Raw genomic sequence first — 27,145 nt, forward strand, 5'->3', positions numbered from 1 at the left:
CTCCTCTTTGAAAGCAATACCAGTCACAGGACAGAACTATAGTTTGGTTTAGCAGTGGAAATTTTCAGGATAGAGAGACACACAATTCTTAAAGAGTCACTCTCTACTCCTACAGAGGCACACATAGCAGTCAAATCCATGCACTGGTAAGTTAAAATTCAAGAAAGACAAATTAACAGTATTTAGTATTTTGGATGCTATGCATTATTAGCCTTTATTCAGCGAGTCCTTCACTTGTATGCTGTTTGGGGCAAGATTTATAGATTAAAAAGACTTTTGAGAGAACAGAACTTTTGTCTAGCCCACCGCCGATAAAGGAAAATATGTTTCACCTATGAAATCTTTAAGGGAAATGTTTAAGGGGATAAAGTAACTTATCCAAGGCCACAAAAGCAAGCGAGAGTAACAGATTTAAGTCAGTATTCCAGGCCCATCTTTAGAGCATGTTACCTTATACCCACAGTCTCCCCAACCACTGACAGCAGAGCAAGTTCAACTGCTTCTCAGTCACACTGATAGAACGAGACGAAGTCTCCGAACTCAGGAAGCATACAAGGAAGGAGAAGTCTCTCTTCTGACACGGAGAGGTGACTAAGCTAGAAACGAGGCTACCTGGTCTCAAATGCTCAAAACACTTCATTTTTAAGACTACGTTAAAACACAACACAACGTCAAGTCCAAGAAGAACAAGCCACTGAAGACGTCGAGGGTTTTGAACAACTCTTTCAAAATCCACAAACCAGCTCTATTATGAAGGTAACGGCCAATTTTTAAGCCAATACCAATTAAAGTGCAGAGTTAGAAGTGCGATTAGAAAACAGGACTAGTCCCTGACCCTTACCTACCATTGGGATAGTGGGCATCACCATGGAAAGGTTACCTTGGTTCATTAACTTTAATTACCCTTCCTCCTGGACTCAGGGCTCCCAGTGTTCCCTGCAAAGAGCAGGTCCCTTTGTGCACATAAATTCTCACAGCTCACAAAACCCACATTACCACAACAGCTTCATTGATAGCTGAGGAAAATAAAAGATTTGGCACCGGCCAAGTATCCTATTGGGTTCTTGCCAAAACGTCATGCCTGCCTGTAAAGGCTTTGTCCGAGATGAAATTTAATAGCAAACCTGAATGAATCTGATGAAAACTCAGATTTAAAGTTACCTAAATCAAGCTGCATGTAAGTAAGCACTCAGAAAGAGGCAGAATCATACAGTCAGTGTGAATCACACCCCTAGAGCCTGTGAAGAACAACGATAACACAAGCGTACATGAACAGTGTGCCAAATTTATTTTTAATGTTGGTAGAGAACTGTAGTTCAGGTGAAAGATAAAACTCCATCATTATCCAGACCCAGAAAGACAAACATGTTCTCAACCTTTTCTCATTTATTTACAGAACTATATACATATTTTTATATAAAGTTCCTTTAAAAATACAGAAACTTGTCTCAATACGTAACTGAAATGCAGCAGTTGCCAGTCAAGAAAATATTTTTTTTTTCATAGTTCTTCTAAAGTTTGCAATTGCTCTCCCAAGGTTTAGGCAAAATTATTACTCGGTTCCTCAGGCAGTTTGCACACCTTCTGCTCTATTTTTCCATCTGCCTTTTGGGGGAAGGGCCATTTTTTCACCCTGTAAGCAAAGTTCCAGCCACGACAGGCTCCACGGTCCATGACTCTGGCAGTCTCGGACGTTGCCACAACACCTAAATAGCATATCAGTAAAGACCATGCTCTAAGAAGGCAGCAGACAGAGGGAACCTTCAGGCAGCAGGAGTGGGAAACTAAGTAGTGAGTAGCCTCACATCAATATAATAATTTCTACTTTAATAGGAACAGGAAATTCAAAATGCAGGCAGGGCATCCCTCTCCGACAGAGGCAGGGATTTTTCCTCTGTATCTGAGCAATAAGTAACACAGTAATATTGATATTGCTTTATTAAAGCAACCCCCTGTTCTGCTTTAGGGACAGACTGGAAGAATTTTCAATTCTGCCTGCAGGACAATAAGAAAAACAGGAAAGCAGTTCCATTTTCCCCAAACCTTTCACCAGCTACATTTAGGAAATCAAATTTCTCCTCCACCACCTTATCTTCACCTCCACTACGTTTATTTTTGAATACGAATTCAACACTTCGAATAAGTTCTATGAATATTTCTAAATTGCTTGCTCAGTCAAAAATGTTTCTATAACATCTAAAGTCTTTTCTTCCCTTACTGTCCAAAAGGCTAGAAGATGCCAGAGCGCTCCTCAAAGTATTAGAGGACATACACAGAAAAGAAACATATTTCTTGTCAACCTCAGTTTAGACTGAGATATGTTCTCAAAGTCATTTTTCCCCTCCTTCTGTTAACTCTATCCTCTCTGCACGGTGAAGTCCTTGGTGGGCTTCTGGCACAGCGAGTCTTCGTCATCATCAGAATTTAGCACAGTAAACTCATAATGCTAGGCTGATGAAGGATGTTTGATCTCCTGGAGCATCTCTGTGGACGTTATCCTCCAACGTAACATTGGCAAAACGGATATGCTCCAACCCTAATGACTTCTTTAGCCAAACAATTCAGTCAAATAGTAATTTCATGTCTCTGCTAGAACAATTCGCCAGAGAACACGAAATAATTTAGGATCCAGAAGACCTCTGGAAGTCATCTAGTTCAAGAGCCCTCCCCCTAACCCCTCACAGTAGGGCTAACTTAAGAGACAGACCAGGCTGCTCAGAAACATACTCTGCTAAGCTTTTAATATCTCCAAGGACAGAGCACTGAGATTCTTCTGAAACCCTGTTCCAATGACTGACCACCTTCATTATGATTTCTTTTTCCTCATATCTAGCTGGAATTTCCCTTGCTGCAATTTGTGCTCGTTGTACCTCATCTTTTCCCTGTGCCCCCTCAAGAAGAGTCTGGCTCCACCTTCTCCATACCTCCCATTAGTTAGTTGCGGAAAGCGGTAACATCTCCCCTGAGCCTTTTCGTTTGCAAGCTGAACAAATCTAGCTCCCTGAGTGTCTCCTCATACATCATATGCTCCAGCCCTCTACCGTTTTGGCAGAGCAGTCGCCCTCCGCTAGGGCTCACTTTAGTTCATCGCCATCTTTATTGTACTGGGGAGCTGAAACTGGACACAGTACTCCAGATGTGGTCTCAACAAGTACCAAACAGAGGGAAATCACTTCCCTTAACCTGCCAGCTGTACTTTTAGCTAACGCAGCCCAATATGAGGCTGACCATCACCACAAGGACACACCGCTGGCTCACATTCAGCTAACCGTCTACTGCCTGCAGATCTGTTTTCCATCCAGTCAATCCCCGGCCTATATCGTTGCACATAACAATTACATCCCAGGTTCAGGGCTCTGCGCTTGTCTTGGCTGAACTTCACATGGCTTCTGTCAGCTCACTCCTCCAGCCTCTCAGTTTCCTTGTGACTCACAGCCCTATCCTCCAGTTTATCAATCACTCCCCCCCAATGTGGGATCATCCACAAACTTGCCAGAGGTGCATTTGAGAGAGGATTCAGACTCCCAAATAACTTCGGGAGAAGAAAACAAAAACAAATAATTCCTGCAGATGAAAGTGAACCCCCAACTCCTTAGAAGTCACACAAGGAAACAGGGCTCACTCTTTGCATAACAGTCTACAGCTGTAGACTGCTCAGCCTCCTCCACAGCCTAAGTCACACAAAAGCATGATCAGGTCAAGATCTCTTCTCTCCCAACACGTTCCCAACCTCTGTGCAACAGCTCTCCCTCCTCTTGTACTCTGCGTAAGTTCCGTACTTTTCACGGAACGGAGGCCCAGCTTCAAAAGGTCCTATCTGTTAGTGAACAGGGGTCTCACCTAGTAAGGAGGATGTTTAGACTCGGTGTCCCTCCACAAACCTAGGGAGGCCTTTCTCTCAGAAGCAGAAAATGCAAATGTAAAAGATGTAAAAGGTCTTCTTCAAAAGGACAGCACCCTCTGTAGTGATCACATTTTTAATCTATCTCCAAGCCGAATTTTGCACTTTGCAGTTGTGCTCTGAGCACTCTTCACAAAGTCAGACCTCACATTTACTTGAGGCATCACACCATTCATTTTCCGAATCACAATTCGGTGCAGATGGTGGCTAAGCGCAAGGCTGTTCAGGCTGGGACTGTTCTCAGTAGGCAAATAACGCAGATACAAAGTCTCCCTCTCAAATCCGAAGGCATCATAAAGTTGAATAACCTCCAGGATTCAGCAGCTGTTTGCATTTGAGAGGCCTAAAAGCCATCTGTGTTTTATTTCAGAGATCTCTTCATCTTGTACACAAGTCCTATCTCTGAATAAAAGATCTTATGGCTAGAAGTGTTTCCTCAGGCAAAACAGCACCTTACTTCATGCCTACGCTGCTTTCGCTCGCTCCATCTTTTTCATGTTTCCATGTTTCTTTCGAGTCAGCCGCACCATCTCCCCCCCTGTGCCAACTGCTTTCAATCTCCCACTTCTCCCAGCTCTCAAACTTTATTTTTCGCCTGTCTAATACAATTAAGTAGAATGCCTCGCCACAGAAGGAGACGTAAAATAACGTGCCTCCAAAATTACAAGTTAGCCCCACTTTAGTGAGTGAACAGAGGTAACATTTTGATACAGACCATTTCACTAAAAATTTTCCTTCAGAAAATATTTCACTTGCCGAAGCGAAGATATGCAAACACAAGTCGTAATGGTTGCTCAGCCATTACTTCTAACAGACTTATCAGAAAATTTCCGATTTTATTTAAATGAAATAAAGGTGAACCTTCAAACAATTAGGAGATATCACGAAAGACTTTTTTTAATAGGATAAAAAGCCTGTGCAGGTTTTTTATTATTATTATTCTTTAAAAATGAAACAAAAAACCCATTTTGTTACCAAAAACAAATTCAATGGCTTTCTGGACTATACCCTCTCTTTCACATAAAGTTATTTCTGCTCTTTCAGAGCAAACACTGATTCCACCATACCTATGGAATAATAAACCTCCAAAACACAGTAAGTATATTCTTCTAAAATACAGAAGTTATCCCTTAAAACGCTAATTTGGCAGTCTGGTCACCCATTCCCACCTGCAGCGACTCTAAAGAGCATGAACACGATCAGACGGCAATGAGCTACAACACAAGTTACTGTCTGCCAAAGATGCCATACTTGTTCTTTCAGTTACTCCAAGCCTACCCTCATTAGAGGGTAAGACAGAAGAGGTAGCTTGAACTAAGTTAAACTACATTAGATTTGAAGCTTAGAGCCTAAACAGAGCCAGTGACTCAGCTCACTATTACTAACGCGATAACTAGTTCTGCTGCTTACCAACACATAACCTCTCTTGTGACACTGAATACGTGCATCCAGTAGGCTTGGTACTGTTACAGAATTTAGTAAAAACGAACCTATCTTTTTGTAAGTAGTAATAACTGGTTAATATTTACTGGAAGTTAATCAAAAAGCAGAACTGCTTACAATTACATCCACAGTAGGTCTGGATATCAAATATTATAATTTGCTAGCAACACCTATTCCATGTGATACGAAACTTAAGGGCTTCTCTATACCTCCAATTTTGGAGTTTCATTTCTTCCCTAGAAAACTAAAGCTGAGGAAAGCATTCATTTTTTGAGAAGGACTTCACCCTTTCAATAAGGGATGCAAAATAAACCAGTTTTTCTTCAGCTTCCAAAGGCTTCTGAGAAAACAAGAAGTGTGTGGGTAAAGAGGAGAGGCTGCCTTTGAGGAAAAGGGTATGCTGCTGTTCCTTTTTTCCATTAACGTTAGATTTGCTCAAGGCTAGCCAGGAAGACCAGCTCCAATTTGTAAAACACATCCTCACATAACTGGCCAAATTCCTAATCTCATTAAATAATACCTATAACTCAAAAGGAAAATTCAAGCAGTCAGCAGCAGCAAGTTTTAAGAATACAAACAGTTCGAGGAACTGCCCTGGCCTGTTCATAAGCCAAATTAAACAGCAAAAACAAACCTCAAAAATATATGGGCTTTTACAGGCCTCAGTGGGCCTGGAAGCAAAACTATGCGCAACTTTCCAAATACCCTACAGCAAAACCTTCCTTCAGATTATCCTGCCGCCAGTGGATAACTCTGCGGCAAGAACAAACTCATGTGGCAGAGGGAAATCCAGCTCTCGGGATATGACTCTGCTTCCGTAAGGGCACTCCAGCCCCTTTTGTGCAAGCAAAAAAATGGTGCTTTTTACTGCCTTGTTGAAAGCAGAGGGAAAAGTGAAGTCAACGTTAGAGAAATATCAGCTTACGAGGATTTCAGAAAGCCAACAGGAATGGAAACGGAGACTCACGCTACCATGAATATATTGCTTTCAGTAAGTCCAAAGGAATCTCATTTCAAACTTGAGAAGCCTCTGATCTCTCCAGCATACCTGTGAAACAACCAGTCTTTCTACTGATTCTCTGAGGCCACTAGGGTGCGTTTCACAGCTTCTTTTGCATATAAACACCAACAATCCCACAACAGCATTTTATTCTAATGAATCTCAAAATTCTTCTGTTAAAAAAAGTTCACTTTCATATGCAACACAACTTGAGTGCTTGCTCTAGAGCAATAACTCCACTCTGAGTAAAGGCCAGAGACTAACTTCTACTGTTGCGTTTTTGCTTGTTCACTATGACTTAGCAAATTGCAGTTAAGCTACTATCCTGTCACATGCTTCAAACCCAGTCCATATGACCGTAATAGACATGGCCACCTTAATTTTTGCCTGCTCCCTCAGTGTCATCCTATACTCCTCTTCGCTACACGCAGCTCTGATTTTGTTTCTCCTTTCCTGCCAGAAGTTCTATTACTCATAGAAATCATTTGCTTAAGAAAAAGATATTGGCAGGGAAGCGTAACGGGACAGTTACTTGAATAAGGAGTGAAGGACCACAGAAATCTTGACACACAGAAGTAAGACAGAGCTACGGAAAATCACAGAGTACGATGATCAAAAAAAACTGTTACTCGCACCCCTCCCTTTCCTTTTCTCTGTGGGCTCTCGGGAACAGAGGCTGAACCATTCTTTAAACTGCTGTAGAAAACATTTTTGTAAAAAGAGTCAAATTAATTATACTTAAATACCGCTTGTCACACACTTATTGTGAAAGTTAGAAGCCACTCCAGCCAAAACACAAGGAATGTTTTAATATATCAGTTCTATTGCCGAGTGCTACTCCAAGCACAGAGCGTGTAGCAGATAAGGGAAATCATCATCTGTAATTTCTCTTCTCTAGTCTAAGGACCTGCTCAAAATCAATGGGAGGGGCAAAAAAAATAAAATAAAAAGACGATTGTTCTTGGTCTCTTAGTAGCCAAACAAGGAGACTGAGGCCTAAAGGAGAACTATTAGGAAAGAAGGGGGAAGAAAAAGCAGTTGGAGCATAGTTCCAGACAGAGAAAGCAGAATATTTAATTCAGCTCTATTAAAAACTATTTTTTTTTTAACCTCAGAAATCAGAGTTAAGACATTCTATAAAGAAAGAACATACCTGCAAATTTAACTATATATTCATTGAGGAATTTAGCAACTACTACTCACCTGTCTGAACATCTATAACCATCTGATGACCGCCTCTCATCCCTGGTCGGCTGTCTTCTCCATCACCTTTAAAGAAAGGGAGAGGGGACAGTTTTCTCTTACGTGAGATTTTAAACCAAAGAAAAATACAAGCCCATTTGCAGCCTAAACGCTAGACAGAAGCGGCCAACTGAAGAGCTCACCGTTCTTTAGACGTTAACAAAACACCTTCTCCACATAACCACCTTCCTACTTCATCTATCCATTATAAAACTGCACAGCTTTATATTGAGTTGTTTTGACAGATAGTGAATGCAGTATTATACTGCTATTCTGAGAGACTCGTAAAGGAATTTAAGAGTTCCTGAAACATCCAAGTCCACGCAAGTGGTCAACGTTTGGGCCGTCTTTGCTGCTCTCCAATACTGGATACGCAGATAGTCTTTCATTCCTTCCCCCCCCCCCCCACTTTCAGAAGTGCCTGAAGGCAGAGGAGCTAGAAAGGATACTCAAATAACACAGCAACCTACCCATAGGATAGAAGCAAAGAGCTAATGGTAAAGACATAGCATAGCTAACCTTGCACCAATTGTTTACTCTCGTGTATAAGGGGAATTCCAGCTGTTCAATTAAAACAGCTTTCCAACCACTTTAGATTTCTTAAAGCATTCAGGACAGGAGTCATCTGCGGGAAGCAATGTAAGACAGACAACACTCGTTCTGTTGGGAGAGGAGTCTGCTTGTACTCATAGATGACACTTCCCCAGAGGTTTGGGTATGGTACTCCACATTAGGCAATTTTCACCTTGAATCCCAGACGTGCTGTGAGACAGCAATTTTTGTACTTCATAGTCAAGGCTGTTGTTATGGGATTTCTTTAAGGTAGAAAGTACTGGAAATAGATTCACTGTTTGAATTCACTGTTTTCAGATCCACTGTTTTGGACTCAAAGTTTTCAGATTTAAGCTCACTCCATGCATTAAATCCAGTCATGCAGGTTACTGCTCTTAGTGTCAACCTAGACCTGAGATTTGTTATCAAACTGATCAGTTAGGCTTGAAGTTAGAGGCAGAGTTCCTGTGAAGTGTTTGTTACTCAAGTAGAGATCAATCTATACTTCACTAACTTTGAAGACGAACGCAAATTTTCCACTGACAATACTATCCCCTAGAAAAACTGTCCTACAGGAGGCTTTCTTGCATCGGTTTCTTGCTCTGTGTCCACAAAGCAACATGATAGCACTAGCAGTGCAAGGGCTGTATCTTAAGAAATAGCCTTACCTTTGGTGCTTTTGGGGATAATCTGCCCCCAGCGAGGTTTGTATTCTTGTTGACTGATGTACTGATTGAATAAGCCATCTGCAAAACAAAAATTTTGCTCTGTAAAATGTGTACCTTTCCATTACAGCAAAAATCACTCTTAAAGCGGGTTGCTTCAGTCTAACTCCATCCTGTATGCTTCTCCAGAGCCTTCCTTTTAAATAAATTCTCTATATATGTCAGTTAGTTTGTTCAACCTGCTAATGAACTAAAAGTGTAAGCACTAAAATAAAAAGAATACTCATTACTAGATCAATCAAGAATTAATCTGTTTGCCTGCCAGGTCGTGCCAATTGTCTATAAATCCCCAGTGTGGTGTATTTAATTAAGAATGGAATCCCTCCTCCTTATTTAAGTCAAAGAATAAAGTTGCCAGGGCATGTAAAATTCAACCATTTTAGTACACGTTAAGTTAAAACTAGGTCAGACAGTATCTCTAGAGCTTCATCTGGGAAGAAAAGGGAAGAAAAGCAGATTGTTCAAGTGCTACGATATGGAAGAACCAAGCACTGGATGAAAAACAAAGTAATAGTTTACATTCTCCTCGGAGAGTTAAGCAAGAAGGGAAACAGAAGAAACACAGTATTAGGTCACTGACCAGATATGCTAAATGCAGCGTTTCTGTAAGAAGCATTAACTCCAGCACTCTGTCCAGGTTCCTTATACGCCTTCCTAGCTTCCTCCGTACACCTACCACATTTAATCTGTTCAACATCAAGAAGTTAATTCCTAATTCTAATCAACAGATGTTATCAGTCTATCGCACAAACGTTAATTTTTTGAAAAGGAAATTCATAATCTCCCCGACTGCCCACCAGTCTGGAAGGAATTTAGCAAGAGTCCTTTACAAACGTCTCCTCAAACGACTACCTCACTTCTTGCATGCGTAACAAACTGTTAGACTACTAGCGTCCAGTTTCTCGATCACTGCTTCCCCGTAGCCCTCACCTGCCTATATCCCACCCCCTACTTTGTCATCTCAAGGCATAAGCTCTTTACCATAGTTTTGCGTCCATCATTTGCGCAGTGCCTGAAAAAAAAAATCGGAGTTCGGACATCCACTTCACACCATTAGTCCTGTAATAACTAAAATGGTCAGATTCAGAATTGCAATATGACAGATAAATCTGTATTAAAACAGTACATTGCACATATGCTGTTCAGTCAGATGCAGGACGCATTCAGAATTCCTCAGTCAAGTAATGCTTACACAGCTTTGCATTTTAGTAGAATGGCAGCTGGCAAACTTGCCAAGGAATCAGCTTTACGTTCCCCAGCAGAGAAATGAAAAATGAAATTGTTAAGTTTTATGTAATACTTTTGAGTTCTCCCAGCCCCAGAAATTGTGGCTTTGAGGTAAGAATTTAACAGATTTTGAATGCCTCTGTTTATACAAAATCCCTTGGTTGGCATACAGATAAAAAAAAAAAAAAAAGAATATTCCTTATTGCACGTGTCCCTGTTTCTCTACAAAAGCTAAACAACTTTGTTACATATGACACAGAAAACATTCCGAGTAGATTTTGAAGTATTTCCTGGTGTCCTGTAGTTTGTCATGACTAAAATCCAGGCTTTAATTAAAATCTAAGTCAGCAAGAACTTCCTGGGAGAAGATGAATACTCTATTCAGTGACAGTCTAATAGGGAAATAAGAGTACTGAAGAGCTCCTGAAAGGTGCTGAATTAGGTCCTAAAATACAGAACTGCTTCCAACTTTCATAAATTCAGTTCTGCAAGTTTTGCAAATTCAATGTTCTGTGAAAGCAGGGCGGATTGTACTTTCTCCCTTCTTACAGCCAAAAACATCAGTTCTAGCCTAGCATTAGGTAATTGAGGAAAGCCAAAAGTTTGTTCTATGTATGTAGAAAAAGTGGTTTATTTTGGTTTTTTAAGACTATGGTTCTTAGATCAGGCTTCTTCAGCATTTATAAATCTGGGACAAGACTTGCAAGTGAATTTTGGCTTTTAACTTAAGATTTCATAAATTTTGTTTCATAAATGCCAACTTCAAACAGAACAAATATATGCACTGTAAGAAATCCCATACTGACTCAGGCAGATTTTTCTAACCACAAACCTAGATAGAAATCCAGCCTTTTGGATATCGTTAATGTGTTTGGTCTTCAAGACAGAATGCACAACAGTATTTATCCCTTTGGCAGCCAATAGATAATTGGACATAAATAGCTCAAGAGGATGAATTACACCACATATGATCTGAAAGGGCGATTTAACCTCTCTCCCATGCTCAACACCCACAGGCTGCACTTGTCAAGATAGGACACTTCTCCCCTACTGTGCCTTCAGCTTCTTTTAATAATGCTTCTTGTCTTCCACGGGACATTGGTTTGGAAAGAGTCCAGTTTGCTTCCCAGAAATGTTTCTTTCTGCTGGGAGCAGTTCCATGCTCATTCTACTTGCACTACAGACCAGCAGCAGCTTGTTTTGAAAGCTGAATCACCACCTGTCTGACACTACAGGGAGGTGGGGGCAAAAGAAAAGAGGATTTCTAGGTGGATTCTGTACCTGATGTCAGACCTACTCTAGTGCACTGCTTGTGTTTCTTGCCAGGACTGCACCACTGACCAAAACCTGCCTGAAGAGCCTCCAAAGCTTCTGCAAGACGCTGCAGATCAGATCTAGGCCCTGCTCAGGTTTAAGCCAGCTGTTTCCAATGAATCAGTAGTTTAAAGTGCATTCCAAATCAACTGCAGAAAAAAAATATTAAGAGCAGATTTTTCAAGGAAGGCTTCTTCCCTGTCCTTGAAGCTCTCATTTCAGTGTTCACATTTATGCTTTAAAATTACAGCCAAAGATGGTACTTTTATTCCGTACTATTTTCAAGTCCTTCACAGCAAGCTGCGACGCGTTTTGCATGTAACAACATCAAGTTCACAATGGTTAAAGCTTAGTAAATTCTATCTAACTGATAACTCAAGGCTTTACTTTGTCAACCAGCTACAGGTTACATAGAAAGGATTAATATAAACATTGAGGACAAAAATATTTAACTTGCTGAAGCTGACCATGAACAACTAGAAAGTCATATTAAGTTTCTTTTTAGACAACACAAATCTCTGGATAGAATTACTAAAATCTACTCATTTTACTGCCAATGGCAAGAAAAACTTTGGAGTGACATTTAGCCCACGATTTCTGCAGGGTTTTCTGAGATTTTTGGAACCAAAATAAGCAAACAAAAAACCTGAAACAGACCAAGTTTTTGTAGTTCCAAAATCCTTCCAAACAAAATCTGAAGCAGAAAACAAAGGTGACCCCAGATGAAAGTCCAGCCAATTACTGGAGAATTTCCTCAAGAATAAGGAGTAGAGAAGGAGAGGGAGATGGAATTTTCCAGCCTCAAAGCTGTAATATCCTCTCTCACATTTTCCTCTTATTAAGAGGAAAATGAAACAGGATACTAGGTTTGCTCTCAACTCCCTACAAGATATGCTGCTTTTGAGCAAGCCCTATCATCTACTTATCAAAGGTTTTAGATCCCTACTAAGTCTCTCCCTTGCATATATCCTTACTACAGAGGAAGCAAGCCAGTGCACATACTTTCCCAGAACTGGACTCAAAAATACAGAAGGCAAAACTAAGCTGTAAGTGTCCATCTGGAACTTCCAGGAGGATGCAACTCTTCTTCTCCATCCCAAACTTCAGAAGACCTTTGAGCACTGCAAGCTGTGCATCACAACATCCTATTCGTCATACGGAGTTCACTCATCAACAGATAACCACGCATCACATACTGACACGTAAACTGTCCCCGAAGGAACACTTCAGTCTCTGGGACACTAATATCTCACAAAACTAGTAAAAATTCAACCCGTTCCAAGCAGCTTTGTATATCTACGCTAGCTGCACACAGTTCTTCAAAGTTATTCACACTCTGCATATCCTCTGTAGGAATATTAAGCAGATTTTTCTACAATAATATAGGCTGTCAAAGCTATAGGAATGAATCCAAATGTGAAGCATTTGAACCAAGTCTGTGAACCAGCTGAGATTTAGGGAACCTTTTATTTTTGAGAGGAAGTCATGCAGCTGCCAGAGCGTCCATTTGCCCGTTTTCTAAGTGTAATGCACAAGTCAAAAGAATCTGCGGGAAAAGCGTGGCTGCCTGCCACTAAGTTCTCAAAAGAAATCATCTGGTGATGTGAGGTGGAAGACAGTGTTCATCATTAGCAATGCAAAAGAACAAAAGTTTAGCTCTGCTAGCACTAATTCTTGACCACCTACTCTTTTTCTATATGACTAAGACGATGGAAATAGCCTGCCAAGAGGTATATCACACTTCCAAATATCTATCACTGCAAATATTAGCCTCTGCCAAAGAGATTTTATGTTGAACAGATGGCGCAGCACCACCGTCAACCTCATTTCACTTTTGTTTGTTCCTTTAAGGCTATGAACGGTCAGATCACTGCGAGGTCAGTTCACATAATCACACCCAGGCTATTACCGAACAGTTCATTCTTTGAACAATTTCAGGGATAATTTAAGGATCTGTATATGTTAATGAACTCCACACTTCAACTACACCCCACTGACCATACAGAGGACAGCGCATCAGATAGTGCCTCATAAGAACACTCTAACCTTCGGGATTAAGTAGCGAGTTGCGGACACTACACAACAAAGCTGCCAAGAAAGTAAAATGCTGGGTGCACACAAGCCTCTCAGGCAAAGGGGCTTGAGACATGCAGAACAGAATAAGAACAGGACTGTGCAAATAGCAGCCATTCCAGGAAAAGAAAGTTGAAGGCTGAAAACATCTATTCCCATGCTGCCAAGAAGAATCCAGCTGTTAAGGATCAGCTAAGTTCAATTCCTCAAACTTTCTATGATCCTCTTGTACAGCTATGACGAAACTATTTAGGCTGTAGTTTCAGTTCTTTCATGGTGACCAGAACGGGTTGTCTTATCCTCTCCTCCATCCTAGTCAGCTAGATGGAACCAGTTTCAAGTCAGCTCTTGGTCTCTCGGCCCTGACCTGGTTTACCATACAGCAGCACAAGCTCCACTGCCAGCAGCAGACCGGCGACGCAACACGCTGTCCTGAGTAAAGACAGGACTGACCCAGGAAGTAAAAGCCCACGGGTCCTATCGATTTAAGGCAAACATGAAAGACAGTCTCAGTGCCTCAGGATAGATAGCACTTCTCTCAGAAGGGTTTTGGGAGGTGATAGAGCTTTAAATGGGTACAAAAGCTGAAGATGAGAAATAGAACTGCAGAAGGACAGAGTGAGAGAAGGAAGGTTAATGCATTCAAAGGCAAGCAAAATCATTGAGGATAAGCAACAGAGCAATGGAAGATGCATACACTCACATTCAACTTTGGCTAGCTAGGTGCTGGATTAAAAGGAAACAGTATAAGCATGCTCATACATATTATTTCGGCCCTCAGATGCAGTGGCAAAACGTAAAAGAGAAGTCTTCAAGTGAAGTTATCCATATACGGTTACAAAAAACATTTGCTTCTGTATTTGTCCAAACAAAAAAGGAGGCCTGATAAAACACTAAGTGCAGTACTCCTCTAGTTTGCTTAAATGATTCTGAATTTTCCAGTCTTCAAAAAGAGATGTGATTACACTTCAGGAACTGGGGAATCAAGATTATTCACCTCAAATTTGACAAGGAGGAAATATAGCCTTGTTAGCTAAGACAGCACGAGAGCTAGGGTTTGCTATCATGCCAGTCCTCTGCCAGTATTTCCACACCTGGAAGAGCTGAACACTGCAGACAGTAACTCTACGCGCAGAGTTTCAGGGGAGGCACAGAACCACCACTTCAACTCAAGTGAAGTCCCAGGAGAAAATAGCTGAATAGAATAAACTCAGTGTGTTTAATATTAAAAGGTAAAGAAAATAACATGTAGCAGCTTAAAAAAACGTGATCATATACATTCATTTAATTTCTGCTTAAGGAAAAAAGGCTATTTTTGAGGGAATTAATTTGGTATATACTAGATCTCTTCCTTGATGGTAGTGAAATTCCATTCAAGAAAAAGTTTGTACTATTACTTGCAATGAAATGCAAAGAGGACAGCCTCTAGGCACTGTCAGATTAAGCCACAGCCAAGGTAGCACTCTGATGCATCAGCACAATCATCAGCATATAAGACCCCTCTGGCCCTCAGCAGTAGCCGCACGCAGATCCTGCCTCAATTTGGTGGGGCCATCCGCTCCCGGCTTTTGAGTAACACTGAAGCAACACTGATCATCAGCCACAGCTCCCTGCTGCTTCCTCCCTCCTGAACCTAAGGGCAAGCCAGAGTTGCAGGAGGAGAAAGCTGCCAGTTGCAAAATGCCCCTGCGCTGCAGGAAGCTGTTTACACTCCCTTCTCAGCCAACAACACTACATTGTCTCAGGAGGGCAGGCAGCGTTCAGTAGTGCAAGGATGAATGCAGGCAATTGCTCAATCTAAACACTCCTAGCTGCTCAGGGAGGTCAGCGCCGGGCGGAGGAAAGCTGTTCTGCCTATATAGCTGAGAAACCGTGAGCCAAAGCGTGTGGAAGGAGACACTTACCGCTGGCTTCGATGACCTGCTGCAATAAACTCCCTATCGCAGGGCTCAGCTGAACAGCTTCCTCACAAAAAGATGCTGATTCTCAAGGAAGACAAACTATAACTTTAAAGCTATCATTTCTATCGTTTCCTAGGAATCACTTACGAATTTAATGGTACAAACCATGCTGAGGTCCTCCAGCAGGTACGCTAGCATCTGTGCAAAAGGTATCACAAAAGCGACAGACTAGCCCAGAATAAGAAATAGTAATAATAAAACATACAACGCTCTGGTGCCAGGCATCCATTAAACTTATCCACTAAGTCACTAACTCCACTGAAATCAGAGACACAAGATTCTCTTCCTATGCCAGTACAAGCTTCCCATGAAGTGCGACTGCAAATTGTCAAAAAGCACTACACCCAGAGCCAAGAGTGTCTCTGTTCTTATCAAATCTGTGGTCCAAAGTCACTACACAGGATTCAGAAGACACACAGTAGAATAGCTCAAGTGTTTTTATACTTCCCATCAATAGAAGGGGCTGCATCTCCCTCACGTTAAGATTTGACTTCCTCGCATGCAGTGCTTTTCAGTTGAAACGTTCCAAATAAACTTAACAGCAGTTACAGTGAAATTGCCTGCCAGCATCCTGCTCTGAAAGCGAAGAAAGCCTCTACCCTCATTCACCCTGACACCCTCTGTAAGCCATCCTCAAAAGAGTATTTTCCCCACAGGCAAAAGCAGCATTCTCTTAAATGCGACAGAAAACTTGCTTCTGTTGAAATATCAACTAAGCGGGTGTAAAAACAAGCTCTAACCAGAAATCGGGATATAGGTATTTACTGAGACCACACAAGGTCTAGACTTCCCTGCTCCCCTTGCTCTTCTCATCACTAGTGATGCTTCTGACAGCGTTAGGCCCACCCTCAGCTTGCTAGCCACTTAAGTGAAGAATTTACCCTTATCCACTTTTGTTAAGGGCACCATATTGTCATCTCCGAGGGAAAGAGATGCTCCAAAAGTAGCAGTGATAAGAGATTTCATAACTGACTTTTTTATTTCTCCTCATGCGCATACTCGCAAGTCCAAAGGCCAACAGGACAGCACAGTATATATGAAGTAGCTACTTACAGTGTATATGGACTAGCCAATTCTACTACTATGTACGTGAACACTTAAACTTCTGCCCCGACCCCCAAAGATAACGGATCATCTCCGATTCTCTTACCATTCACAGCTTTTTCTATCAGTTCTTCGCAAGCATCGAAGTCTCCCTTCAGTACTAGTTTGTCATGCAGGTCTGTCAACATAGGGTGCTCCAGAGCAATCTTGGTTTTCTTCTGCAGCGATTCAAAAGCTTCAGTGTAGTTGTGCTGACGAAAATGCTTTAGGCAAAGACGAATGGCTTCCTGTTCACGGTACTACTGGAACACAAGAAAACCTATGAGACATGTAGATTTTTCTTTTACTAGCATTGCTGGGAACTACCCATGAACCTTCCTGGAGACAAAAAAAAAAAAAAAAAAAAAAAAAAAGGCTCTCTCATACTTACTGCACATAAATTGCTCATGAGCTTAGAGAGGAATGCTACAGGAAAGAAATTAGAAGCTATGCAAGTATTCACTTTCCAACAGTATAGAAATTATACAACTTGATATTGCCCATTTTAATAAACATACAGAAAGCGATTGCACAGTGTCCCAGATCTCTAAAGTAACCACTATTTTCTCCCCATCTGGCTGATCCTGCTGTTTGAGGCCTACATGAAATACAGAAGCAGGAAAAGCCTTCTCTATCAGCGTTACATAATTTGATTGTATGACTCTTATATAACAAAATAATTTAGAAGAGTAAGTAGGTCGCAGCTTTTCTAGAAGCAGAAGAAAAAACATTAGAATAGAAAATACTCATAATGACCATCGCTACTTTAATGGAAAGGCAGAATGTACAGCTAGTCACAAATCCTGAAGCTCACAAGGATCTCCAATCAGTGACAGTGTGTGCATGCATGCCAAAATGTTATCTACAAAATATCTCCACATGCCTTAAAGTTGAACCCCACTTTCATGCTACAGAAGAGTCAAAGTTGTCCATCTCCAACTCCACTGTAGGAAAGAGTGAGAAAAGCTAGAGAAGCCCAAGCTGGATCAAAAATAAAGGCACGGAAACCTGACAAAAGAACACGCTGCTCTGGATAAAAACTAGAGCTCGCGCTGTTATCCTATCAAATGATCCACTGCATATTAAGAGAAGCGAACAATTTCCGTAAGGAACTTGGATTTTTCTGAAGTTCATAAGTAACTTGGACCTTCAGAATCTTTTATTTGAAACAGAACCTCTGTATCTATGTTTTAAGGCATTAAAAAAGTCTCCTCTTGACTTCCATTTTAATATACATCATGTACTCTAGTTAAAAAAAAATAAAAATAAAAAAATCTAACTTAAGCATCTACAAGACTCATCAAGTTACAGATAAAAGAAAAGGTTTTCTTTTTAAATGGATGCCAACTGCTGAAAGTGAAGCTTATATTTTAATAAATGAACACAACCTTTCCAAAAACCGGGAATGGACACTAACAGTAAACACAAGTTAGTGCTCTTGAAATTATGACTAAATAGCAAAATTTCATTAATTGAAATAGCTAAAGAGAAACACAGCCACGTGAAATATTTTTAGTTCTTAATCCATCAGTATTCCACAGCTGCAAAGAGCCAGAGCTATGCATTTTTTGAAAATCCGTTCCCAGCCCACACAAAAAAGGCCAAGGACATGTACTGATAAAAAATGCAGAACTGTGACAACAGAATACCAGAGCTAGAAACACAGCTTTACAGCACAACTGGAAAAACTTCATGTTTTTTCTCTCAAAGAGATACCCAAGACACCATCTTTAAAGAAACGTTCACTTACATCACTCAAGTCCAAAACCACATTAGATTCTTAATTGCTCAAAGGGACAGCAAGCAAAAGGATGGCTGCACACCAGTAATAACCATCTTCTGCACATTCAGCTCCTCTAGTTTAGCCATGAGACAAAATCCAGACTTGACATAAGACACCTACTGCCTGTTGGATGCAAACTGACCACCCTTTATGCAATATAAAGATTTGTATTCAAGTGACAGCTTTAGTGGTATTACAGTGGTAAGCGTAAACATTTTTAGGTAAAAGGTGTGTAAACAAGTAAATAAAGGGCTCCCTTTTACATGCTGTCATGCAGGATTAGAAGGACAACAATCAAAGAACGGTTTTGATTTGAAGCTGTAAATAATCACTTTGGTTCAAAAACGTAACAAGAGCATAAGACTAAAATATTAACACTATCAAACGTAGGAGCAGAATTAAAAATATTTTACTGTTGATTAGCAAAACCAAAAAGTGATAACCATAGATCAAATGCCACTTTTTAGTTGACGAAGCATTCCCACACTGCAGGAAAATCAAAGCAGTAATGCTTTCAGGAGGCAGTAGTAACACAAATAGGCTCAAATGGACAATAAGGGGGAAGTGGTCAAGAGGAAACCAAAGAGTGTGCCTGCTATTTCAAGTTCTGTTACACCCCAAGCCCACTGCCTTAAGGAAAAGGAGGGGTTTTTTGGTTAAAGCCCACACCACAGAAAGGAAGGGCAGCTGAGCAGACTACAGGCAAAGCACTTGGAGTAGCACTTGGTGTATAACCTCCTCCTTGTCTGATGTCTCAGGGAGTAGAGAAAAATTACTGGATGCAAGCTAGGCTTGGTTTAAGTTGAAATGGCAAGGACCTGCCGTGCATACGCTCCTACTGCAAGCAGCTGCTTGAAGTCCAGTAACTGTATGTCAAGGCTGCGCTTACATGCGCTGGCTCCCCAGAGCCCTCACATTCCCTAGTTTCAAAATTCCTGGTCTTTGAGACTTCCAAGAAGGAGGCATGAAAACATCCATACCATCTCAAAAGAACTGCAAGAAACTAAGATCAACCTTTCTGCATCCCCCCAAATATAGGTCAGGATTCACCCAGCTACATGGCTCTGGCAACAGGGGCCTCTGTCAGGCTGTGAGAGAGGAGCATATCAGCGACACATGTACTGATCATCAAAAACTTGGTAACTTTTCCTTGAAGGGCCCAAACAATTATGATCAAGCTGCTTTAGGGCTCCAAGCTTTAGAAGAACAATGCTGGCACCATGAAGTGTTGATTCTACAGGATATGACAAAACAAGACAGACATTGCCATCATCATCAGATGGCTCTTGATTGAAAAAACTAACTTTCTAGCAGCAGCAATTGCTTTTAAAAAATGCCAGAAACGTCACCATGTGCAAAGTCAGCAGGAAGGAGCACAGAATGTCCCAATTCCACTCCTTGAACTCAGCTTTGCACAAGACCGACTGACAAGACATAAATCCAACAGTCTCACAATTAAGACTGCAAAAACCATCAGCAGCTTGGACTTTTCAGACTCTGATATCTGTAATCAGAAGACTAAAGGACACTGATACCGCTTTAATCAAAGAATAAGTAGCTACAGCCAACTTCCACTATGACCATTACTGCTGCTTTTCAGTCCCCCACAAGGAAACCTGTGAGCTTGGTACTAACATGTATGCGCTTAACAGAACAGCCACAAGGCTTCTTTACCCCACAGGGAGTTCAATGCCGTTGGTAGCATCATAAACTGATGAGTGAGGCCTCAGGGCTACTATGCCAAGACTTTATTCCACTGTGACTTTTTCCTACTGTAAGCAGAGATATGCTGCTCCACTACTCAGTCTTATTCAGCTGGGAAGGATGTCTCTTCTCTGCAATGCAACATGAAACTCGTGAATCGTTCCAAAAGAACTATGCGTAAAGACCAGCAACAAAATTAACTTGGGTTGTGAACGTGCACTTCTCTCCCACAGGAGGGAGATCCGTTGCACCCAACAAATAGTTTCTACAAATAATATTTAGAACCCTTCGAACTGTCTGTCTAAAGTGACAGATGGCATAAACCTTCTCACAGTCTAGGAGCGTCAGCGTCCTCCTCTGCTGCCGAATATTCAGCAGAAAGATAGCAAGACAGAAATATCAGAAGCACAAGAGCTGCAGCAAGTAGGACATCAACGCAGGCTCTCTTTAAATGAGAGGCTAAAGGTCCTTTTTACCCCCTGTAACAAACAGCATACATAACCCAGAAAGATCTAGGTTCACATATAGCTCTGCAGTAGGATTTGTATGGTAGAAAAAAGCCTACTAATTAAAAGGCATGAAGAAGTAGAAACAAAAGTTAAGTCTCAGCTTAGACGGATTTCCTTTCCAATACATATTTTACTTTATAACTTTGTCGCCTGTGACTCAGTGTTCCCTTCTTACTGGTAAGTTCTTTCCTTGTGATGTCTGCTTAGGAGTTTTTACAGAACCTGCAGATACAACTCAAAGATTAAAAGTCAGCAATGTGGTTTTGAGTTTTATGTGTTTGTTGTTTTAACAGCTGATGTTCAAGGAATGAAAAGGTCACGTAATTCCAGAAAGAGAAGTTCCACGAGATTTTGGGGCTATGCATCTTCCAACAAACAGGCACCTAAAAAGCAGGCCTACCTTGCTGTACCAGTTGAGGCATGGTTGGACCACATCCGGATCATCAATGCCATTAAGTTCAACATACCAGATACTAAAATTGAAGCTAGGTCCCCAGGATAAGAGTGGAACTGGAGAAGAAAGGAAAAGGAGAAAAAGATGCATAATATCAAATAACCATTGCATTAGTCTTATAAGGCTATACATAGCACTATTTCAACAGAATGCTTTTGAAGGTTAAATTAAATTTTTGATCTCATATATGTTCTAGTTTGTTTAGTGAGCTTAGGAAAATTACAAAATGTGTCTTTTTAGATCTGTCATTTAAAGCAATCTGCACTAAGGAAACATTAACATAGCAGATCTTTACAGAGCAGAAGCTTGCATATATAAGAGCGAAAATACTATCATCTAAAACAGCTCAGCAGAGGCAACAAGCTTTGACATGGATGGGAGTCACGTGAGCATCCTGGACACAGATTTGCTCCTCATAGGGCAGTTATTTCAACATTTTTCAGTAACAATTATTTTCCTCTAATGGTGAAGACAAGAAGTTCGGGTATTTTAAATCTGACAAAATTAACAACTTCGAGTTGTGGAGGAGGAAAGGAGGGTGGGAGGGAAAACTATCAGCTTCCCGTTTCAAAACCCCTTCTAATTTGTATAACTCAAAATTCGTGCAGCTGTTTTGGCTAGTATTGTTTTATCTACATATCAGAACAAACATACTCAATATCTTAAGAGATCTGTGAAGCACACTGCAGCCTCTCTAAGGCTTCTCCATTATTCTGTTAACGTCTATGATCCTGCATTAATCTGTTGATAAATCTGTAGATTAAAAGTTGTTTTTGCTTCTCAGAGCAATTCCAGCCCCCAGAAAGTTTACATGTAAACTCTTAACTCCTTCTTAAACAGTACCTGAAATGAAACCATTTGATTTACACTACTTTCAATCCCTTTTTGACTGTAACGGGTAAACTGAGAAAGGCAGTCAGCGTTAGAGATGAATCAGGAGTTGCCAACAGCAGCCACAGAGAGCCCCCTAAGTCCTCTTCCACAGACAAACTGTTCTTGCCATAGATAAATTGTTAGCTGTCTTTCGAACCACTATGAAATACCACTTAGATTACCAGCTTGCCAAACTAAGGTTTTCTGACCTGCTCTTTGAGGATTAAAAACTAAAATTCATCTTAAAGTTGTCAGTACATTGTTAAAGGTTCCTAAATATTTAGATTTTACTAAGCCAGATCAATTATTTTCTGCAGTGCATTTGGGCACAAAGCATATGTTCAAATGCATGATACTTGGGAGAGTTTTTCTACAAAGGTATCGGTGAAAACTGTTATGACAACTTCCAACAACGGCCATGAGGAGAACAGATCTTTTAGGAAAGATCCAAAGAGAATGTGAATGTGTGATCCTTAACCGATTTTAATGTGCATAAGTAGGTACCACATACATTAGAAAAATGCTCATCTAGATCTACGGAAAACTCTTTCTGTCTCTCTACTCCAGTTCTAAAGCAAAGTGAATTATTTTTAGAACTATTTTTTTTAATGTGGCTGGCATAAGCTCTCAAATCATCCCATTCAAACAGTTTGTAATTCCTCGATTGTTCAGTATTCAAGATGAGAAGCTTTTAGAGCTATTCATAGCAGATGCATGCTCATGGAGACGGGAGAACAGCGAACTAGTAAAGAGTCACCGGTCTTTCAGCCACATCGTATATAACCCGCCCAAGAAACGTCTTTCTTGCTGTCTGAGTTATGCCTTCTGAATAAGGTCGGCACTGCCAATATGCTACCTTAATACCATAAAACATTCTTATAAATCCAAGTGTATAGATAAGTTTAAAATTGTTAACAGAGCGACTTTGGGAACTGATGAAGTGATTGATGTATGTTCTGCATGTAACAATATTACGCTCAGTGAACAGAGACAGCAGCTACATTGGACTGCTTTCTCCTGGTCCTTGGAATACAGCAAAAGTGCCAAATGCTAGAGCTAGTGAACAGTCCAGGGCATCCCACCTACCAAGGTGGCAGACTGACAAAATACTGCACCTTTGATTTGTCCTCAGGTCTGAGGCAAGCAGACCAAGACCAAACTCAAGTTTAATTTATTATTTGCTCAGCTGCAAAGAATCCAAGCCTATTCATCAGCTTCTCACACCGAGACACCAAACCAAGCCCACAGACAAACCTAACACGGACTAAGACCATAAGTTCCATGACTGGGAACTTGACGCTAGTTTCATAGCGTGGGATTTACCACGGTGAAAACCAAACCCAAGCATTAACCACCTTGTTCCAGAAAAATAAATAAATAAATAAAGGTCTTCACCTCTATTTCTTTTCAAGCAGAGTCTCAGAACTTGCACCAAATTCCCCTGGAAAAATGTAACGGTCCATTCATTTATTCTGGTGGCCAACTACAGACCTAAAGGGGCATAAGAATTCCGTGTAGCCATCACCACAGAAACACAAAGCCCAAAGCCACCAACTTGTTAAGCCCTTTCTCCTGCCCCATTAGCTCACTGAACTTCCAGTCTTGTTCATAAGAAAGAAACCGAGAATCAGAAATGGCGATTTTAACATCAAGATTTCCACAGTACAAGCACCTACTTTAAGAACAAGAGTTAACTTGTACAGGGAACACGAGCGTTTCTCCAGTGCTGCATAGGCAAAGAAAACCGAGTCTGCTCTTTTTAAGCTACTCCAAAAGAGGAGGAAAAGAAACAAAGCACAAACATTGAAACAGTGACACAACTTCTAGCCCCTTAGCAAATATTTTGTCAAGCTTTTTACTGCAACAAATCCCTATTTTTGAACCTCTTCACAGACTCCCAGGCAACACGAAAGAGAAGTCTCTCATCCTTCCCTTCGCAGCCTCTGCCCTCTTCGTTTGAAAGCCTCCACAGGTGCGCTTAGCGCTTTAGATAAAACTCCTTTTTAGAGCAGCAACAATCTAATTTAGACCTGAAATATGAAAACACACAAAGTACTGCAAGGAAGTAGCAATATTCCTAGCATCACTTCTTTCTGCAACGCGGGAAGGTAGTTTTTCTTTTCATGTAAGTCAAGAGCACTGGGCGAGGAAATGAGTCCTCCTGTGCGTGACTCCATTTCTTTTCTCACATCTCCAAACGGCTGGTTATGTTTCTTTCCCCCTCTTCCACAAACTGGTGTTTTCACACTGCCTTCTAGGTATACACAGACCTACCAAAGTTGAGAAATATCCCCCTCAAACAAAAGTAACCCAAAAACAAACAAAAATAAATCAACACCCCGTTCTACAACATACTGTGGCTGCAGAGGCTATGCCTTTTTCTGTCCCCTCTTTGTTATATTTTTTCCCCCCACATACCTTTGAGGTAGAAAGATGCAACGCTCAAAGCACTGAATCCAAACTCTAAAGCTACAGTATTTCTAAACAGTTTAACATAAACCATCTCAGCATATTTTTTTTTTGCTGCATGTACTACAGTAATCCATCCTGAAATGCAAACAACTGTACAGACCAGCTGAATTGCTGCTCCACAGTGAGAGATGCCCAGCAGAAAGGAAATCAATATCCCTTTTACAGGATCAGAAGGTATTTAGGTCACTTAAATACTTCTTTATCCACGCAAGGATGATTTTAGGTCATACTTTTCAATATCAACTGTAGGCTAAGCCTAGAAACGGATTGTAACTTTGTACACAACAGAAGACAGCAATAGAGGCATTAAACACAGTGTGAAATCATTTCATATACATCTGAACCTAATTTCTGCGTCCCTTACCTACAGACGTTACACAGCCACACAACGCGTTTGGCAAAAGTAGGTACAGAGGTAGTCAACACACTTACATAGGAAATGCCTATAAAGAAAGTATTGCTCGTTGCTATCATATCAAAGCTTAAGGCTCATGAAGCCTAGTTAGTAACTCCCATGCTAGTAACAGACCGGCACGAGAATTACACCAGGCATTTCTTCAAGTGTTTTCATGACAATCCCGCTTTAAAATACCTTCTGCTTTCAAGGACACAGCTTAAAAAAAAAAAAAAATTGAGTAACTACAAAACAAAGAGTTAGAAACGGAGCTGACAGACATGAAAAAGATTACTCTTCAATATCATGTCCAGCTCAATATCTTCTCCTCCTCCCCTAGTTCTTTATTGAGGTGCTAGATGAAACATCAGAATTACTCGTCAAGTAGGTCAAAAGCCTGCACAACTGGGCATCTCGGTCCTAAGGAACGGAAGTTGAACTAACTGTAAGTGCAAATCTCTTCTTGGCAAAAGAGAATAGGAGAAGTAACTTAAGTTTTTCTGCTTCCTACAAGTCTGAAACGTCATTTAATATCCAGGCAATTGAAGTTTTCGAAAGTCCCGTCCTGCCCCGTCCCACCCCGGTGTAAATCTTCTTGGTCTACCATTAACTATAGTATATAGATGAGTGTGCTTATCTACACAGTTATAAAGCAAATGCCTGATGCAAGCAGCTGTAGAACTAAATAATGTCTTCACCAAACACATAAACCTCCCTGATAACAGCAACTCCTGTGGTGTCAGTCTCTCGGAGTCCAAAAGGGCAGATTTCAGCCTAATGTCGACTGGCAGCGTTGCAAGAAACACAGCACTGCATTTCAAATTTTGAGTTACTTTGGCTAGCGGCTTGGAAATTTTTAACAAACTGAAAACACAGTCAAGCTGTGAATCCAAAAAATAACAGAATTTCCTAACTTCATTTTACAGTTGTTTCATACTAGAGAGACAACTTTTATAAACAAAATGCTAGCAATCAGCTAGAAATTTTAATAGGTTTTGCTCAGAGATCATCGCAAATAATTGTCCTTCTAGCATTGGAACTTCATCATAGAAGACAGCTGCAAGAAATGAAAGACTATAACCATAGCTAAAAAGCAAAACTTATCTCAAATTGTCATTAGTGAACAAGTGACATTTAAATACAAATCCGATATTATTGTGCATAATGCCAAATAATTGTTGTTACGTGAGGAACTCATCCCAGTAAAAAAGCCGTATCACTTCAGAATTTACACTACTCATATCAAGTCTGAGAAAAAAAATCTTATTAGGAGGCATTAACGAGCATTTCACTTGCCTAACAGGTTTAAATATATTGCTAAGTTTCATAACATCCGAGCAAAATAACACATTTTACAGGGTTACAAGTTACACGTTCATAGCTGAAACTAATCATCTTTCTTCTCATCCCTTCACCCACCCAAGAACTATTTGTCGCTTATTAATCACGAAAAAATAACATCCCCAAAACCTAACACAAGAAGCTTCAAAATACTTTAGTAAAAAAAATAATGATGAAAAAACTAGATTTCTTGAAGTAGACAGCCTTTAACTATTCCTCTACTCCTTCTCGGGTCCTAAAGATCGGGTCACAGATGCTTCTAAAGGAAGTAGAGGGGAAAAACAAAACTACACGCACGCACACACACACACACAACTGATTTCTCCCCTTCTGTAAGAATAGGAAAGAACACTGTATATGACATACAAGCGATTACTTGATTCCTAGACTCAAACTTTCTTTTCCTAAGGCAAACACAAGCAGTGATTCAGAAAGCTGTGAAGACAACACTGGAGCAATATGAAAGGGTTCCAAGGGGAGCCCCCAAACTGCCACTATCATCCAAATCCTGGCAAAGGAGTTACCAGCACTTCAAAACACTCCTAAATTACTCCGAATTAGTCAATGGACTCACCTCTCTCTCTCTCTTTTTTTTTTTTTTTTTTTTTTTAAAGCAACTACCTCCTTGGATTTTTAGTTTTGTTTTTTAAACTTTAAACAGTTATTGTAAAACCAGTAACTCTTTAACTATCTCAGCAGGTAGAAAGGAAAGGATAGAATTACTCAGCTATATAAAGATAAAAGGTCCTAAATTCTTGGATTAAATCCAAACAGTATCATTAATGGCTAACGCAAGACATTGGTTCGCTCTGGCTAGGAAGAGAACTAGGAAGCTCTACTCCCGCTCCCATCACAAGTCACAGTAACCGGCCTTCATTAGCACCTCCACTAGAAAGCTTTACCAGAGAAACAAGACTAGACATCATGGGACATAATTTTTCTTTGCTCCTGGATGTCATCTATAGCCAGAGTTGAGACAAGGATTAGAATAGCAGGAAGAGAACAAGGAAGGTTTCTGCTGTTGCTATACATGTTGCAAGCACGTTTAAGAACAAAAAGTAGCCTTTTTTCAAAATCTAGGGCTGTCAGCGCTG

At 40.6% G+C, this 27,145-nt stretch overlaps 1 protein-coding gene across 4 annotated transcripts in view; it reads right to left on the reverse strand.

The window, feature by feature from the left end:
• The window catches only part of MKLN1 (muskelin 1), a 104,151-nt gene that overhangs the window by 49,772 nt on the left and 27,234 nt on the right, over positions 1-27,145 (reverse strand). For all 4 annotated transcript variants that reach the window (XM_068954602.1, XM_068954671.1, XM_068954818.1 and 1 more), the window contains 4 exons: positions 20,918-21,027; positions 16,589-16,781; positions 8,807-8,884; positions 7,548-7,613 (listed from right to left, as the gene is read on the reverse strand). In XM_068954602.1, coding sequence (XP_068810703.1) covers positions 7,548-7,613; positions 8,807-8,884; positions 16,589-16,781; positions 20,918-21,027 — 447 coding nt within the window. The remainder of the gene's footprint in view (positions 1-7,547; positions 7,614-8,806; positions 8,885-16,588; positions 16,782-20,917; positions 21,028-27,145) is intronic.

This window comes from Struthio camelus, chromosome 1 (assembly GCF_040807025.1).
Source record: "Struthio camelus isolate bStrCam1 chromosome 1, bStrCam1.hap1, whole genome shotgun sequence".
In the NCBI taxonomy this organism is placed as follows: domain Eukaryota; kingdom Metazoa; phylum Chordata; class Aves; order Struthioniformes; family Struthionidae; genus Struthio; species Struthio camelus.